The following is a 17928-nucleotide window of genomic DNA, read 5'->3' on the forward strand; positions in this document are numbered from 1 at the left end:
TAGAAGGGGAAGAAATGGAGGCAGTGAGAGATTTTACTTTCTTCGGCTCCATGATCACTGCAGATGGTGATAGCAGTCACGAAATTAAAAGATGCCTGCTTCTTGGGAGAAAAGCAATGACAAACCTAGAAAGCATCTTAAAAAGCAGAGACATCACCTTGCCAACAAAGGTCTGTATAGTTAAAGCTATGGTTTCCCCAGCAGTGATGCATGGAAGTGAGAGCTGGACCATGAAGAAGGCTGATCGCCGAAGAATGGATGCTTTTGAATTCTGGTGCTGGAGGAGACTCTTGAGAGTCCCATGGACTGCAAGAAGAACAAACCTCTCTATTCTGAAGGAAATCAGCCCTGAGTGCTCACTGGAAGGACAGATCCTGAAGCTGAGGCTCCAAGACTTTGGCCACCTCATGAGAAGAGAAGACTCCCTGGAAAAGACCCTGATGTTGGGAAAGACGGAGGGCACAAGGAGAAGGGGAGGACAGAGGACGAGATGGCTGGACAGTGTTCTCAAAGCTACCAGCATGAGTTTGACCAAACTGCAGGAGGCAGTGGAAGACAGGAGAGCTGGCGTGCTCTGGTCCAGGGGGTCACGAAGAGTTGGACACAGCTAAACAACTCAACAACAACAACAACAACCTTTCATTGGTATCTTCACGAACTTATCTAAAAGACTGAGTTAAGCATTTGAAAAATCTATTGAAACCAGACATTACAAGTTCGTTTTAGGCTGGGTAGTTCGCAGGTCTCTGTGGCTTTGTCGAATGTTTTGTATTTTTCTCAGAAGGTTGATAAAGTATGTATAATTATTGTTCTGTGTATATTAATCGCCAACGATCAGCTGCTTGTCAGGTCTGGCATAGCACTGCGCATGGTGCTCAGCTGACCCTTGGAGCTTTGTGAGATGCCTGCAAACCATCAGCTGATCGACAGGCAGCACAGCATACAATAGTGAGAAGTTCTCCTGCACATATCACATTGCAATAAAAGGGGAGGTGTGCAGGAACAGGACAGCGTCTCTCTGAAAAAGTGCAACAAGGCACATCAAATTTTACCTGCCTTGAGCCTGGAGGATAGGGCTGGTTGAAGCTTTTGTTTGCTTTTTCTTTTGCTCTTAGTTCTGGTCCCAACCAATGGAGAGATCAACTCCGTCCTTCTCAGCTGCTCCACCTCTTTGCTCTGCAACGCAACTGGAAGCCTCCCGTCTACAAACCTGACCGGATCATCTTCAGAGATCAAATCTACCGTCTCCCAGACCTTGGTAAACAAACTTCTGGTCTTGGACCTTAAGATCTTTCATAAAGGTAAAGGGTAAAGGGACCCCTGACCATTAGGTCCAGTTGCGGATGACTCTGGGGTTGCAGCGCTCATCTCGCTTTACTGGCCGAGGGAGCCGGCGTACAGCTTCTGGGTTATGTGGCCAGCATGACTAAGACGCTTCTGGCGAACCAGAGCAGCGCATGGAAACACTGTTTACCTTCCCACCAGAGCGGTATCTATTTATCTACTTGCACTTTGACGTGTTTTCAAACTGCTAGGTGGGCAGGAACAGGGACTGAGCAACGGGAGCTCACCCCATTGCGGGGATTCGAACCACCGACCTTCTGATCAGCAAGTCCTAGGCTCTGTGGGTTAACCCACAGCACCACCCAAGATCTTCCATAGGTTCATAGAATTATAGAGTTGGAAGGGACCCCAACCCCCTGCAATCTCAGCTAAAGCATCCATGATTGTTGGCTGTCCAACCTCCAAGGAAGGAGAGTCCACCACCTTCCAAGGGAGCCCATTCCACTATTGGACAGCTCTAACCACCAGAAATTCCTCCTATTTCTTGTAACTTGAAGCCATGGGTTTGAGCCCTATCCACCAGAGCCAGAGAAAACAAGCTTGCTCCCTCTTCCATGTGATGGCCCTTTAGATATTTGAAGATGGCCATCATATCTCCTCTCAGCCTCCTCTTTCCCAGACTCCTTCAACCGTTCCTCATCAGGCTTGGTTTCCAGATTCTTGATCACCTTGGTCTCTCTCCTCTGCACACCTTCCGGCTTGTCAATAGCCTTCTTAAATACCTTACTACTTACAGGTTGCTCGGATTCTGTTCCAGATGGAAAAAAAACATGTTTTACCCACTCTCTCTCCTCCTGCCCACCTGCCTTTTCCTTGGCATCCTTTGGGCCACGCAGTCATCTCCAAGGGTTGTGTGGGCAAGCAGAGGCCTGTATTTGTAGGTTTTGGCCAGCAGAGAGAGACATTATCATACAGACGGAGCTATCACAATATAAGCCATGACCTGGCGGAGAGTCTCTTGGCAGCCGGAATCGGGATTCCCAGAGGAATGCAGGTTTTGCAGGGTTGCCCTGTTCTTCCTCTCCCCTGGGCCCCAAGGGGGGTGTCTGGGGCCACCGAAGCAAAAAACAAAAACAAAGAAGGCAATAGGGATTGCAAGACGTGAAGGGCTTGCTATGCTTCACTGACTACTTTGGATTATTTCATGTGTAAATAGCCTTGAGATGGTGATTTTACGTGCAATTAGTATTAGTATTAATGTATTGATTGCATTATTATTCCACCTTTTCCTCCAAGGAGCTCAATGTAGTGTGCAGGGTTCTCAGTAAATCCTCCTTTAATCCCTGTCTCGCCAGAGTGGTGAATGCTCTGGTTATCTTTCTTGGACTACTGCCATGCACTCTACGTGGGGCTACCTTTGAAGGTGAGCCGGAAACTGCAATTAATCCAGAATGTAGCAGCTATACTGGTAACTGGGAGCAGCCGCCAAGACCATATAACACCGGTCTTGAAAGACCTACATTGGCTCCCAGTACGTTTCCAAGCACAGTTCAAAGTGTTGGTGCTGACCTTGAAAGCCTTAAACGGTCTCAGTCCAGTATACCTGAAGGAGCGTCTCCACCCCCATCGTTCTACCCAGACACTGAGGTCCAGCACCGAGGGCCTTCTGGCGGTTCCCTCACTGCGAGAAGCCAAGTTACAGGGAACCGGGCAGAGGGACGTCTTGGTGGTGGCACCCTCCCTGTGGAATGCCACAGATGTGAAGGAGATAAAAAACTATCTGACTTTTCGAAGACATCTGAAGGCAGCCCTGTTTAGGGAAGCTTCTAATGTTTGATGGACTATTGTATTTTAATATTTTGTTGGGAGCCATCCAGAGTGGGTTGTATAAATAATAAAATAATAATAATAATAATAATAATAATAATAATAATAATAATAATCCCCACAACAACCCTGTGAGGTAGGTTAGGTTGAGAGGGACAGTGAGCTTCATGGACAAGGGAAACCTGGTGTCTCCTAGTTTAACAATCTAGGTGTTATCCTCTAACCACTACACAACACTGCCTCATATTGAGTGAATACATGGATGGAAGGAAGGGAGGTTGGTGTCGGTTGATCCCAGCCAGGCCTCCAGGTGTTCCTTTGAAGGTGGAGAAAAACTGGGTGATGGGCAGGTAGGAGAATCTGCTTTGGGGGCAATCATAGAATCATGGAATTGTAGCAGTGGAAGGAACCCAATGGCTCCACCCTGTGCAATGCAGGAATCTCAACTTGAGCATCCATGACAGATGGCCATCCAACCTCTGCATAGACAACTCCAAGGAAGGAGAGCCCACCAGCTTCTGAGTCCATTTCACTGACCATCTGAAAGTTTTTCCTGATGTTTAGTAAGAATCTCCTTCATTGGCACTGAATCCGTTGGTTCAGATCCTGTCCTCTGGAGCAGCAGGAAACAAGCTTACTCCATCCTCCGTGTGACAGTCCTTCCAGATATTTGATGGTGGCTCTACTGTCAGTCTTCTCCTCTCCAGACCAAAGGAGTCTGGATGTTTGAGGGGCCACCAAGGGCTGGCTCACTTCACAGCAGCTTTGTGCCCTCAAAGTGATCCCGGCTGAGGGTGTCCTCAGGTTTATATGGCTGCATAAAGCTGAGCCGAGCTCTTTCTCCCTCCTCCTTCAAACCCAGAACTGAAGCTCTGGCAGCTTTGACCTTGGGACTGGGGGGGGGGAGAGAATGGGGTCTGGAAAGCAGCTGTGTTAGAGCTGAACCTGAATTCACACAAGTCCAGAGTGCAGAGGACATTTTGCAAGCTTTGGTTCTGGGCCTTGCTTCCATCAGCTCTGCGCTGGTGATGTTTGAAGTGTGGCTGGGGAGACAAAGAAGGAGACAGATATATTTTTAATGTGGGGCCGCTGCTTCTGTGATGTCCATGCACACCCAATGACAGAGTTGGCTGCTGGAGACTTGGAGACGGTGGTCTAACTTTTGCAGATCAAAAACTGGGACACGTGCCTTCTGGGATGTGCCCCTGGGCGAGTCGCTTGACCCGCATGCACTCTGACCCCCCAAAATGCGCTTTTTCAGGGCAAGAGTGTTGCAAGAAAGATCAGCACCCAAAATGGCCACCACAATCAGGCACGAAAAAATGGGACGTCCCGTTTTTTGCGGGACACTTGGCTGGTGTGCTCGGCCAACTGGAGGCAACAGACAAGGAGCACCTCACAGAAGGATGGAGGCCTCACACAGGACATCCTAGGAAGACACGCGACCATTTTATACTGAGGGCTGAGCCACACTCATCTTTTCTCTGCTCTTTTCAGGCATAGCCTGCCCTCTGAAGCTCTTTGTCCGAGTAATTATATTTTTTTTCCTTTTTGCCCCAGAGCTTTCCCTGTGAAAAGCTGCTTTTTGGCACTTGTTCGGAGCCAACATCCACCCACGGAAAAAACAAACGGATGTTTGTTCTGATTGAACACTAAAGAGCAGGTTTTCGTGGTGAAAGTGGCAGAGCAAAAAGATCACAGGGCGGTTGACAGAGATTCCGGCCATGTCAGTTTCCTTCCACCCACCCACCCTCTGGAATACTTGATAGCCTCGTCTCTCTCTGTGTGTAAGTAATCTGTGGGGAAGTTGAACAGGGACCGTCTCCCAGCTGTCCCAAGCCTCTTCCGTCCTCTTAGCTCTGCCCTTTTATCTGCTCTGGGAGTAGATGGCTGGTCCGCTACTGCAGTCTCCTCCTTCTCTCTTTCATTTAGATGATGGCAAGCCCCCCAACCCACACCTGGGTCCCCCGGAGGAGAGGCTCGCCTTGTACGCCCTGCAGAAACAAGGCCTGGTCCCTGAGCATGTAGAGACGAGGCGACTGTACAGCCCCTTGCAACCGGACATCGAGCAGGTAAGACCTGGGTGGGAGAGGCAGCGGTGAGTCTCAGGGCGCAGCTGCCGTCATCTTGAAAGCCCTTCTGTGTCAGGCCAGTGCCTGAGGGGGAAATCACGCCCCCAAATAGCCAGATGAAAGATGGAATGCAGTAGGGATACGATACAATAATCTTTATTGCCATTGTCCCAAACAGAACAACGAAATTGAAAAAATCTGCATCAGACATTCAAAATCCAACAAGCCTGCTATCCCAGCCTGGTTAACCCTCTAAAAATACCTCATAATTGAAGGCAATATACTCCCACAGAGACTACCTTAGAGGTAAAGGGAGCCCTGACCATTAGGTCCAGTCGTGGCCGACTCTGGGGTTGCGGCGCTCATCTCGCTTTATTGGCCGAGGGAGCCGTCATACAGCTTCCGGGTCATGTGGCCCGCATGGCTAAGCCACTTCTGGCGAACCAGAGCAGCGGAAGCAAATGCCGTTTACCTTCCCGCTGGAGCGGTACCTATTTATCTACTTGCACTTTGACGTGCTTTCGAACTGCTAGGTTGGCAGGAACAGGGACCGAGCAATGGGAGCTCACCCTGTCGCGGGGATTCGAACCGCCGACCTTCTGATCAGCAAGTCCTAGGCTCTGTGGTTTAACCGACAGCACCACCTGCGTCCCTATCATTGTCCCATACAGAACAACAAAACTGAAAAAAATCTACATCAGACATTCAAAAACCATAACTAAATGCAATATACTCCCACAGAGAGTACCTTACACTGCGTTTAAAACCAAAATCACATTTGGATAAAAACTGTTTCTCAGGCGGCTAGTCCTAGTCTTTATAACCCTGGACCTTCTTCCAGAAGGCAGAAGCTGAAAGAGATCATTTCTGGGGTGTGCACTATTCTGCACTATCTCTGCAGCTTTCTTATGACACCTGGAATCATAGATTGATCCAAGGTGGGAAGAGTGCACCCAATTATTCTCTCTGCAGTCTTTACCACCCTGGACAGCATTGTTTTCCCCCTGACCGTGCAGCTCCCAAACCACACACAGGATAAAGATTTACATCAGCAGTTCCTAAACGTTTGGGGGCCACCATCTCGTTCGTTCCATGAACTCATCCATAGTGCCCCTTCCATAGCGAAAATTATTGGCCTCCGTCTGTCTAGATTTCACTTTGCATTCCCAAGAGGTGATGCTTTGGGGGTCTACTGCGCAAAGAAACAAAAGCCAAAGTGTCCCTGAAGCTCTCACAACCAACACCAGCTGGGGAATTCGAAGTCATGCCTTTATCTTCCCTCTTCCATCTTTTCCCCGGAAATAGCCAGCTTCCAGAAGGAACCCCTTGTCCCCTTTCGGTCAATTCCTCTCTCCAGAAGCAGGGAGATGGAGCAGGGCTGTCTGAGCTCCCAGAACAAACTCTCCCTGCCTCACAGCCTCTTTTCCTCATTTCAGGGAAAACTCCAGATGTGGGTCGATGTGTTTCCCAAATCCCTGGGCCCCCCAGGGCCCCCGTTCAACGTGACCCCACGGAAAGCAAAGAGGTAATACGACTCCTATTTGCCTCTGTCATACATTCACACCCACACCACAAAATCACAAGAATTGCCCTGCTGGACAACACAAATGTCCTGCGATTCCTTCATTTCGGGGGGTTGGACTAGATGACCCTCAGGATCCCCCCTTCCAGCCCTACAACTATATGATTCTATGAGTTTGTTTAATCCCCTGTCAAAGCCTTCCAAGATGGCAGCTGGTTTGTGGCTGCATCCAAACCGTGCATTGAAAACACCCTCCAAGGATGTGGAGGGCACAATGTGTCATATGTGGTGGGGTTGCACAAAAATTAAAAGCTTTTGGGATATCGTGTATGAAGAATTAAAGAAAATGTTTAAAGAAACATTTGTAAAAAAACAAATAAACCAGAAGCCTTCCTTCTAGGTATTTTGTCAACAGATATCCCAGGTGATAAGAAAAAGATATTTTTATACACAACAACAGCAGCGAGAATGTTAGTTGCTAGAGTTTGGAAGGGAGAGAAAATCTCATTGAAGGAAGAATGGCAGATAAAAATGTTTGCGTATTTGGAATTTGCAAAAATGAAAGAAATAATCAGGAATCAAACAAACCAAAAGTTTACAAAGGAGTGGGAATGTTACAGAGGGTATTTAAAAAAACACATTGTTCCCAACTAAAATCTCTAGCACGCCTGCACTAATTTTCGTAAATTGCATGATTGATAAATATTGTATTGGATATAATATAGATGATGGTTAAGGTGATAAAGGATGAAAAAGGGGGAAAAGGAATAAAGGGGGGGGGGGAGAACCCCAGTGAGGTAGACGGAAGTCACCCTTAAAAAGCAGAAGACTATCTAATCATGATTTAAGATCCTTGAAGACATATGGTATCGAAACTTTTTTATTACGTATGGATGTTTCCTCATGATTTTTAGGATGTATGTTGTGTATCTTATTTTGAAGGTGAATGGAATACTTGTAATATCTAATGAAATCAATAAAATCAATCAATCAATCAATCAATCAAGCAAGCAAGCGCCCTCCAAGGAATCCTGTTTAGGGTGGTTCATTAAGGGTGCTGGGAACTGCAGCGCTGTGTGGGCCAAAATATAGTTCCCAGCATCTTTTGAGAGGTGTGCTTCCAGTGCAGGGTGGGTGCCCATAGCCTAGATGCACCCACTAAACCCAATCTCTTTCCCGTTGGGTTTCAGGTTCTACTTGCGCTGCATTATTTGGAACGCCAAAGACGTCATCCTGGACGACCTCAGCATCACGGGGGAGAAGATGAGTGACATCTACGTCAAAGGGTAGGCCATCCTGCCGGGGCACAGGGGAGGTCCTGGAGATGGGCACCAGCCGCTTAGCATAGGGTTACCAGACGTCCCCGGTTCCCGGTGACAGTACCCGGATTTGCAAATCTGTCCCCGGACAAATTCTGTCCCCAGAATGTCTCCAGATTTGCCTGGTAGCTCAGTTGGCTCTGGCTAGCTTCAGGAGCTGCTCACTGCCCACTGCTGTTGTTTAGTTGTTTAGTCATGTCTGACTCTTTGTGACCCCCTGGACCAGAGTACGCCAGGCACTCCTGTCTTCCACTGCCTCCCGCAGTTTGGTCAGACTCATGTTTGTAGCTTCGAGAACACTGTCCCACCATCTCGTCCTCTGCCGTCCCCTTCTCCTTGTGCCCTCCATCTTTCCCAACATCAGGGTCTTTTCCAGGGAGTCTTCTCTTCTCCTGAGGAGGCCAAAGTCTTGGAGCCTCAGCTTCAGGATCTGTCCTTCCAATGAGCACTCAGGGCTGATTTCCTTCAGAATGGAGAGGTTGGATCTCCTTGCAGTCCATGGGACTCTCAAGAGTCTCCTCCAGCATCAGAATTCAAAAGCATCAATTCTTCAGCAATCAGCCTTCTTTATGGTCCAGCTCTCACTTCCATACATCACTACTGGGAAAACCATAGCTTTTACTATACGGACCTTTGTTGGCAAGGTGATGTCTCTACTTTTTAAGATGCTGTCTAGGTTTGTCATTGCTTTTCTCCCAAGAAGCAGGCGTCTTTTAATTTCGCGGCTGCTGTCACCATCTGCAGTGATCATGGAGCCTGAGAAAGTAAAATCTCTCACTGCCTCCATTTCTTCCCCTTCTATTTGCCAGGAGGTGATGGGACCAGTGGCCATGATCTTCGTTTTTTTGATGTTGAGCTTCAGACCACATTTTGCGCTCTCCTCTTTCACCCTCATTAAAAGGTTCTTTAATTCCTCCTCAATTTCAGCAAGGAAAACTGGCGGGCGCCACGGCAGCAAGCAGCTCCTGAAGCCATCCAGAGCCAACTGAGTTACCAGGCAGACTCCTGGCTGCCGACTGCCACTGCCAAAGGGGAACTGGGGACGTCCGGTGGTACAGATCTCCTGCCCCCTGCCCCCTTTGTTTTGACAGATCGGGGGAGGCTCAGAAGTTGCAGGCAGGCGGCCGTTGCCCAATTTTTAAAAAACTGTGCATTTATGTTTCACAGGGTGTGAAAGAAGGGCTTTGTACCTTTATACAATAGGCATGTGTGCTTGGGCCCACTACTGACTCCCTGTTGCTTCTTGTTTTCGGGTTGCGCACCAGCCGAACCTGGAAGTACCAGAACGGGTTACTTCTGGGTTTCGGCGCTTGCGCATGTGCAGAAACACTAAGTCGCGCTTTGTGCATGTGCAGAAGTGCCAAATCGACCCACACGTGCGCAGACACGGCACTGCAGGTTGTGAACGCTGTCGGTTGCAAATGTACCTCCCACGCGGATCACGTTCGCAACCCGAGTGTCCACTGTACTTTGAACATGCCCCTGATTTGCAAAAAAGAGCCCACCTTAATCCTCACTTGCACAGGTGTTATGTACTGAGTTGAATAGGATCCAAAAGGCAGCAGTCTGATTGGTCCTAGAACAATAGGATCCAGAATGCAGCAGTCAGATTGGTCCTAGAACAATAGGATTCAGAATGCAGTAGTTAGATTGGTCCTAGAACAATAGGATTCAGAATGCAGCAGTCTGCCATCAATTTGATTTTAATTAATTTTTATAATGAAATGTTTTTAGAATGTTGGATTATTTGATTGTTGTTAGCCGCCCTGAGCCCGGCTTCAGCTGGGGTGGGCGGGATATAAATAAAATTTATTATTATTATTATTATTGGTCCTAGAACAATAGGATTCAGAATGTAGCAGTCTGATTGGTCCGCAGGAGCCACCCAATCCAGCTCCAGGTGGAAGTGAATCCGCAACCTGATTGGCCTACAGGAGAATCCCGGAATTAGCCAATCACGTGGGGCCCATTGTGTAAATAATGTATATAAAGCAGTCATTTCGGGGGAGCTCCCATTCCTCACTACTATGAGCTGAATAAAGAGCATGAAATCCACTCTCGACTCCAAGTATCTTTCAACAACCATTGAGCAGCCGGACCTGTTTGCTCCTTTTGCAGGTGGCTGGTTGGTTATGAAGAGAACAAGCAGAAGACAGACGTGCATTACCGGTCGATGGGAGGCGAAGGGAATTTCAACTGGAGGTTCGTCTTTCCCTTTGACTACCTCCCTGCCGAGCAGGTCTGCTGCGTCTCCAAGAAGGTGAGTGTCCCTGGACTAAAGGAAGCTCTCTTGGTCCCAGGCTGTTTTCTGATTTAGCAACAGCAACAGCGAGTGACGCTACACAAAACACAGACACACACACCCTTGCACTTCCACCGTCTCCAGTCTCTACCACCTTCCCAGTCTCCCGCATGGGCAGACCAGTGGCAGAGTTTGAGGCTTTCAAATTTTAGCGGCACCCCGTGCGACGCCAAAATTTGGCGCTCTCCCTCAGTTAGGCTGGCTAATAATAATAATAATTTAACCAGGTGACAGCAAAAACTGCAAAAAAAAATTAGCAGGGGCAATTAGAATAAGATCTATTACTGTGGTACCTTGGTTCTCGAATGGCTTAGTTGCTGAATAAATTGGCTCCCGAATCCCAAAAACCTGGAAGTAAGTGTTCTGGTTTTTGAACGCCTTTCAGAAGCCGAACATCCGACGCAGCTCCTGCAGCCAATCAGAAGCCGCGACTTGGTTTTGGAATGGTTTCGGGAGTTGAACGGACTCCTGGAACGGATTAAGTTTGAGAAGCAAGGTACCATTGTATTTCATTATTGATGTAAACCTCCAAAATGTATTTTGTATACTTAAGTTTCACCTCTATCTTCAGTACACTATTTTATTTTATTTTATTTTTATTTTTTATTTTTTTATTTTATTTTATTTTATTTTATTTTATTTTATTTTATTTTATTTTATTTTATTTATTTTATTTTATTTTATTTTATTTTATTTTATTTTATTTTATTTTATTTTATTTTATTTTATTTTATTTTATTTTATTTTATTTTATTTTATTTTATTTTATTTTATTTTATTTTATTTTATTGCTATGGCTAGTGGCTGATGCAAATAAAGATTCTTCTGAACTGATATAAAAGTAACAATAATAGTAATTTATTTGTGCCCTGCCCATCTAACTGGGTTGCCCATGCAATCCTGGCCCGTCTTGCCCTGAGCAGGTCTTGTGTTCTGTCTGCTGCCAAAAACGTGGCTTGATCCACCCCACCCCCCTGCAAAAGCGCGGCTCTCCAAAAGAGCCTCTGAGCAAGCACCCCCCGCAGCACCAATATTGATTCCCCCTCCCCATGCGCCAGCCGTCGCTGGATGCAGGAAAGAAACAGCTTGTAAAAGGTTTCGCAAAGGTAGAAATAATGAGTGACAAGCTGGGCTCTGGAGGCGGGAGACGCATTCCTCTCCGGTGGGTTTTGATCTCGCCATGTGCCGTTTGAAGTCCAGCTTCATTACTTGAGGCCGTAAAAAAGAAGAAGAGAGAATTTTTTTTGGGGGGGGGGAGACGAGAAGCAAAGCGGCACAGGCTTGAAGTTCAAACCGAAACCCTCAGATGGAAAAGTGTTCTGCCGCAGCAGCACCTGCCATGAAGAGGGCCAGCTGGGGCGGCAGACGAGGCCTCCAGGCATCTAGGGCAAAGCAGCTGCAGAAGGAAAGGGCCCATGGGGTGGGGGCCTCCCTGAAAGGTGGCGCTGTGCCCTCGAAATGGATCTGGGCTTTCAGGGTGCTGTGTATCCAAGACATTTCCAATCCCTCTGTATCTGGACCACACGTTAGATAAACATGATAGAAGAAACCTCTACGCCCCTTCGTTTTCTCATAGGACATGTAGCTGTGCCATCCAAATCTCAGGCCCTATCCCTACAGATCCAAAATACAGTGGTATTTCAGGTTACATACGCTTCAAGTTACATATGCTTCAGGTTACAGACTCCGCCAGAAATATTACCTCAGGTTAAGAACTTTGTTTCAGGATGAGAACAGAAATCATGCAGCGGCAGCAGGAGGCCCCGTTAGCTAAAGTCGTGCTTCAGGTTAAGAACAGTTTTAGGTTAAGAACAGACCTCCAGGACAAATTAAGTACATAACCAGAGGTACCACTGTACCTGCATCTTTTAATCTAATCCACTCTTTTACCCACACCAAACATACAGCTTCATAATACATCTCCATATGTGGAAGCGCAAAGCCTCCTCTATCCTTCCCTCTTATGAGTATTTAATACTTGTACCTTGGTCTTTCCCCCCTGCCATACAAAATTTCTTAGCTATTTCTTCCATTGTTTGAAACAATTCGTGGCTCCTTCTATTCAACCATGCCTCCCTGGGAACTGAGCTACAGAATCGTAGAATTGTAGAACTGGAAGGGACCCCGAGGGTCATCCAGTCCAACCCCCAGGAATGCAGGAATCTCAGCTCAAGCATCCATGACAGATGACTATCTAGCCTCTGCTTAAAAACCTCCAAGGAAGGAGAGACCACAACCTCCTTCTTTTCCTCTGCCCCAAATCTCCCAGCGTTCATCTTCCTTGGATGTCTGCAAGTCCTCATGTTAAGAGAGAGGGAGAAAACCGTTTCTCTTCCCACTTTCTCCCTGCCAGGCATCATTTTATAAACTTCAGTCTATCATGTTGCCTCTTTCTCACCTTTTCCCTAAACTAAAAAGTCCCAAATGCAGCCAACTTTCCTCATATGGGAGCTGCCCCACCCCCTTTGTCATTTTGGACAATATCCTTTTTGAGGTGAAGCCAACAGAGCTTTACACAATATTGTATATGTGGTGGCACCATAGGTAAAGATAAGGATAAAGGGGGGGAGGAGGAGGGGAAGAGGAAGAAGAAGAAGAAGAAGAGTAGTAGTTTGGATTTGATATCCCACTTTATCACTACCCTAAGGATTCTCAAGGGACGCGGGTGGCGCTGTGGGTTAAACCACAGAGCCTAGGACTTGCCGATCAGAAGGTCGGTGGTTTGAATCCCCGCAACGGGGTAAGCTCCCGTTGCTCTGTCCCAGCTCCTGCCAACCTAGCAGTTTGAAAGCACCTCAAAGTGCAAGTAGATAAATAGGTACTGCTGCGGCGGGAAGGTAAACGGCATTTCCATGCACTGCTCTGATTCGCCAGAAGCGGCTTAGTCATGCTGGCCACATGACCCGGAAACTGTCTGCGGACAAATGTCAGCTCCCTCAGCCAATAAAGTGAGATGAGGTGAGTGAGGCTGAGAGACTTCAGAGAAGTGTGACTAGCCCAAGGTCACCCAGCAGCTGCAGGTGGAGGAGCAGGGAATCAAACCCAGTTCACCAGATTACGAGTCCACTGCTCTTAACCACTACATCACACTGTAAACGACCCCTGGATGGTTAAATCCAGTCAAAGGCGACGATGGGGTTGTGGCGCTCATCCCGCTTTCAGGCCGAGGGAGCCGGCATTTGTCCACAGACAGCTTTCTGGGTCATGTGGCCAGCAGGACTAAACCGCTTCTGGCGCAACGGGACACTGTGACGGAAACCAGAGCGCACGGAAATGCCGTTTACCTTCCCGCCGCAGCCGTACCTATTTATCTACTTGCACTGGTGTGCTTTTGAACTGCTAGGTTGGCAGGAGCTGGGACAGAGCAACGGGAGCTCACCCCGTCATGGGGATTCGAACCTCTGACCTTCCGATCGGCAAGCCCAAGAGGCTCAGTGGTTTAGACCACAGCGCCACCTGCATCCCATAGATTTATATAATGGCATTATGATATGGGCAGTTTTGTTTCCCAATTTCCCCTGCCATGAAATTTGCCTTTTTCTCACAGAGTGGGAGAACGGATACGTCCTTGAGTGATGAACAGGCATGGAGACCTGGTGTCTGTGGTCTCTGGCACAAGCCAGACCTCTCTGGGATGGCACACTTGTGTCAAATGCCCAGCTCTCACGAGGTGTCACCTGAGCTGCTGGAAGCCTGTGTGTGTGTGATAGATAAGATAAAACTTTATTCTCATTAGCCAATGGCCATAGCAACATTAAAACATTACAGTATACGCAGAAAAGGAAGTTTGATATAAGAGCACAATTTAAAGTCCTGAATCAGCCGTCAGTTAGTGGCCCTTATTCTGATTGCCCCTGCTATGAACCTAGCAACCTTTGCTGTTATCTGCTCATTTTGATCTGATAGAAGAAAGGACATTGTGGCAGTGGTTGAGCGCCCTGGGATGGTTAGTACGAGTGGGGTGATGATCTCATTCCTCAGGTCTTTGTACAGAGTGCAAGACAGGAGGACGTGTGCCGCTGTTTTGGTGCTACCGTCTCCACAGGGGCAAAGACGTTTCTCAGACGGGATCGTTAGGAATCGACCCCTCAAGTACCGCAGATGGCAAAACATCCAGTCTTGCAAGTGTAAAAGCACGTCTGTATTTTGGGATAATAAGTTTGTGCAGATATGGGGGCCAGAGAATCAAAATGGAGAAGTGGAAAATGGACATACCAGGGCAGAATTTCCTTATAGTGGCCAGGTTGTTCTGATGCTCGATATCTTTTAGACGTTGACCAATTAGACTGTTTGCTTTAGTAGGGCCCATAGTGAGTAACCAGTGTGTGTGTGGAGAGTGAATGAGCTCCCCCACCACCCTAGGGTGCTCCTGGCCCCAGCACATGAACGAACCCTTTGACTGAATCAGCGGCCAACATGGAATTCCAATCTGGATTTGCCAGGCCTGCTCTGTTCCCCTGCTGGGCTCCACCATCTCTCCAGATCATCGTTTCTCATTATTTTATTCCGAAGCGTCAAGCCGGGCTTGTAAACCCCCTCCTCCCGAAAGAAACTGAGCCAGGAAGCTCTTTCGGTGCGCACCTTGACTTTGGAGGTATTTGTAATTGTGCCTTGCAGCTGACACCTTGAGGTTAATCCTACGTGAGGCCGTTTCCCCCAGATGTTGCTCTGGAGGCCTCCTCTCGCCATTGTCTGAGGCGATGGGGCCCCCACTGGTCCTCTGGGGAGCTCATTACGAAGATGGATACTTTGTGTGCCTCCCTGGAATGTTCTCCCAGATGTTTGTTTTGAGCTGGTTTCATTCCGACCCCCACCAAAAAGAGAGATTTCGGTCCTCCCTGGCAGTGGAGTGGCTCGTTCTTCCACCCTGACCTCCTCGCAGGCTGCTACCCAGTTATCCGTGCCCCGTATCCTTGGGGGCCCGGTCCAGTTTGGCAAGGTGCTCTGGAGACTGCCCAGCTGGTGCAAAAGCTCCCACAGAGATGGGCAAACCACCCCACTGGAGAAGGAACCGGTGTCCCGCAATGATCAGGTTGAGTTCCTCCTTCATGTTCACTCTCTCCGGGACGTCCCCGTGCCGATAGTACCTAGTCAAGCAGAGTGCGTGGACCCCACTGACCCCAAAGTGAAATCCTTCATCACACAGAACAGAGTTAAACTATGGAACTCCCTCCCACAGGATGCAGGATTGGCTTTCAGGAAGATGAGACAGATTCATGGAGGGCTATCAACGGTTACTGGCCAGGAACGCTCTGCTCTGCCTCCACAGCTGGAAGCGGCTTTCTGAAGGCCAGTTGCATGGCGAGTTCCCGCCCCCCCCAGTGGAAATAAAGACACATGACACAATTATTAAGGTTAATGGGCCACAACTTTATTGGTTACAGGTGATGAGCAGTATTGGCTTAGGCATTGGTCCTAACTGACTATATCTGACTCCAGCCCGTCCGCTTGAAGTCCGGGAAGGATTACCCACCAGTAGGGGGAGTCCTGCTGATGCAAATCAACTAGGAACTCCCCCTAGGAACTTCCGCCTTCAGAGGAGGTGGGATTGCGGGCTGCACACCCCCACCATGCACTCGGTGGCTGGCTCTCAGCCTCCGCGCAATTGAGGGAATCCCCGGCCGCGTCATCCCCTGGACAGCCAATCGGCCAGCTCTGGGGGCGTGGCCTGCCCTATTTAACGCTGGCGCGGCCAGGGATCTCCCTCTTTTGCCGCCTCCAGCTGCTCCGGTTTCCCACCCTCCCACCCTTAACCCTTCCTGGACTTCAAGCAGAAGGGCTGAAGTTGGATATAGTCGGTTAGAACCAATGCCTAAGCCAGGGGTCTGCAACCTTTAAGACAAAAAGAGCCACTTGGACCCGTTTCCGAAGAAAAAAAAAACTGGGAGCCGCAAAACTCATCATTATAAAAATAACTTTTTTGTCACTTTTTTATTATTTCTTTGTTTGACCCCTCAGAATTACTCCTCCTCATAGAAATAAACGTTAAATTAGCAAGTTACCTTTTTGTGTGTGTGTGTTCTTCACTCCCCTTCAAAACAGTGACCAGCGTACATGCCCCCTTTCAATGCAGTGACCAGCGTACATGCCCCTTACAATGTAGCGGGCAGGCGGGAAGGTGACGTCGGGACGGTGCGTGACTAACGCACGCCCCGCCCCCATGCGACGTCACAGCCAGTACAGCGCCCGCCACAGTGGGGAGTGTCGGGGCGCACAATGCGCCTCCTCCCCTCACTAGTATCCGCCCCGGAGCCGCGGCAAAGGTGTAAAAGAGCCACATGCGGCTCCGGAGCCACGGGTTGCAGACCCCTGGCCTAAGCCAATACCGCTCATCACCTGTAACCAATAAAGTTGTGGCCATATTTAGCCCATTAACCTTAAATAATTGTGTCACGCGTCTTTATTTCCACCGGGTGGGGGGAACTTGTCACACAATGATGGGCTGCAGAACATCTAAGCCCATCACATGTTCTGCAACATGCTAAATTTCGGAAAGACCAAAGAAAGAAGAGCTCTTTGACCAACCTCCTCTGGATGAAGCCCAAAGCCATGTGGTCAGAAGGTTTTCTTTCAAACCATGGGTGGTCCAAACCAGTTGAACAGCAAGTGCATCACAAGGGGTTAAATGAGATGCCCCTTTGGGTCTCTTCCAGCTCTGTAATTCTGTGCTTCGCCACAGATGCCACGCTTACTGCTTGCTTAGCAAGCATCTGTTTGCCCCACTTCAATAATAATAATAAAAAATCTGGGCTGAGAAAATATTAATTCTACATCCAGATTCAATGATGGAAATTAAGTAAATGTGCCCAGCCCTGCCTCAGTTAGTCTATATCTACTAGTTAGTTTTGTGGCTTTGTTTCAACATCGTCTGCACTTGTTTTAAATGTGTTATTTCTGGGTCCTTCCCTGGGACGATTTGGTGAAGTGCAAATGGTAAATAAATAAAGGTGATGGGGGAGGGGCGATTGAGTTAGATGGGGGCTGATGCCCACCCATTGCCCGCTGTAATTTATGCTCAACTCCTAATGCCAGCTCCTTAATCTCTTGATCCTTAAAAATGCTGCCGCCATGTTTAAATGCTGGGATTCTTGATGTTGGTGGATGCAAAACACTCAAACCTAGCCTTCAGTTTAGCTGATAAAATGAAAGAAACCAGAATATTCATCCTTCTAACGGAGCATTTCCTTTTTTAAAAAAATAATATTTATTAAAGTTTCAAAAGAAGAAAAATCACATTAATAAAAATAAAAAAAATGACAATAAAAAGGAAAAATACAAAGTAGAGAAAAGAAAAAACAGTTAAAAACAATTCCATCTTTTCATCACTTCTTTTACGTTTACTTGTTTCCTGGACCTCCTCATACCTCCCTCTTTTGTATTCCAATTCAATTTGTTAATCCAACAATTCCTTTCCCTCCTTTTTAATCCTAATCTTTAATCTTGATGTATTATAACATTAAATTTTTACATATTAAAAACCAATTTTTACATATTCTTTTGTACCTATACAGCTAGAAACCACTTAACTTCAATCCAACATCATTCTAACATTCATTAATTTTGCAATATTTCTGTAAATAGTCTTTAAATTTCTTCCAATCT

General features: G+C 47.6%; 1 protein-coding gene across 8 annotated transcripts in view; it reads left to right on the top strand.

Moving 5' to 3' along the window:
- The window catches only part of DYSF (dysferlin), a 191700-nt gene that overhangs the window by 152747 nt on the left and 21025 nt on the right, over positions 1-17928 (top strand). For all 8 annotated transcript variants that reach the window (XM_081020617.1, XM_081020619.1, XM_081020622.1 and 5 more), the window contains 5 exons: positions 1116-1258; positions 5044-5183; positions 6620-6708; positions 7896-7991; positions 10143-10284. In XM_081020617.1, the coding sequence (XP_080876743.1) occupies positions 1116-1258; positions 5044-5183; positions 6620-6708; positions 7896-7991; positions 10143-10284 (610 nt within the window). The remainder of the gene's footprint in view (positions 1-1115; positions 1259-5043; positions 5184-6619; positions 6709-7895; positions 7992-10142; positions 10285-17928) is intronic.

The sequence above is a fragment of the Podarcis pityusensis genome (genome assembly GCF_964106645.2).
Source record: "Podarcis pityusensis genome assembly, chromosome: 9".
In the NCBI taxonomy this organism is placed as follows: domain Eukaryota; kingdom Metazoa; phylum Chordata; class Lepidosauria; order Squamata; family Lacertidae; genus Podarcis; species Podarcis pityusensis.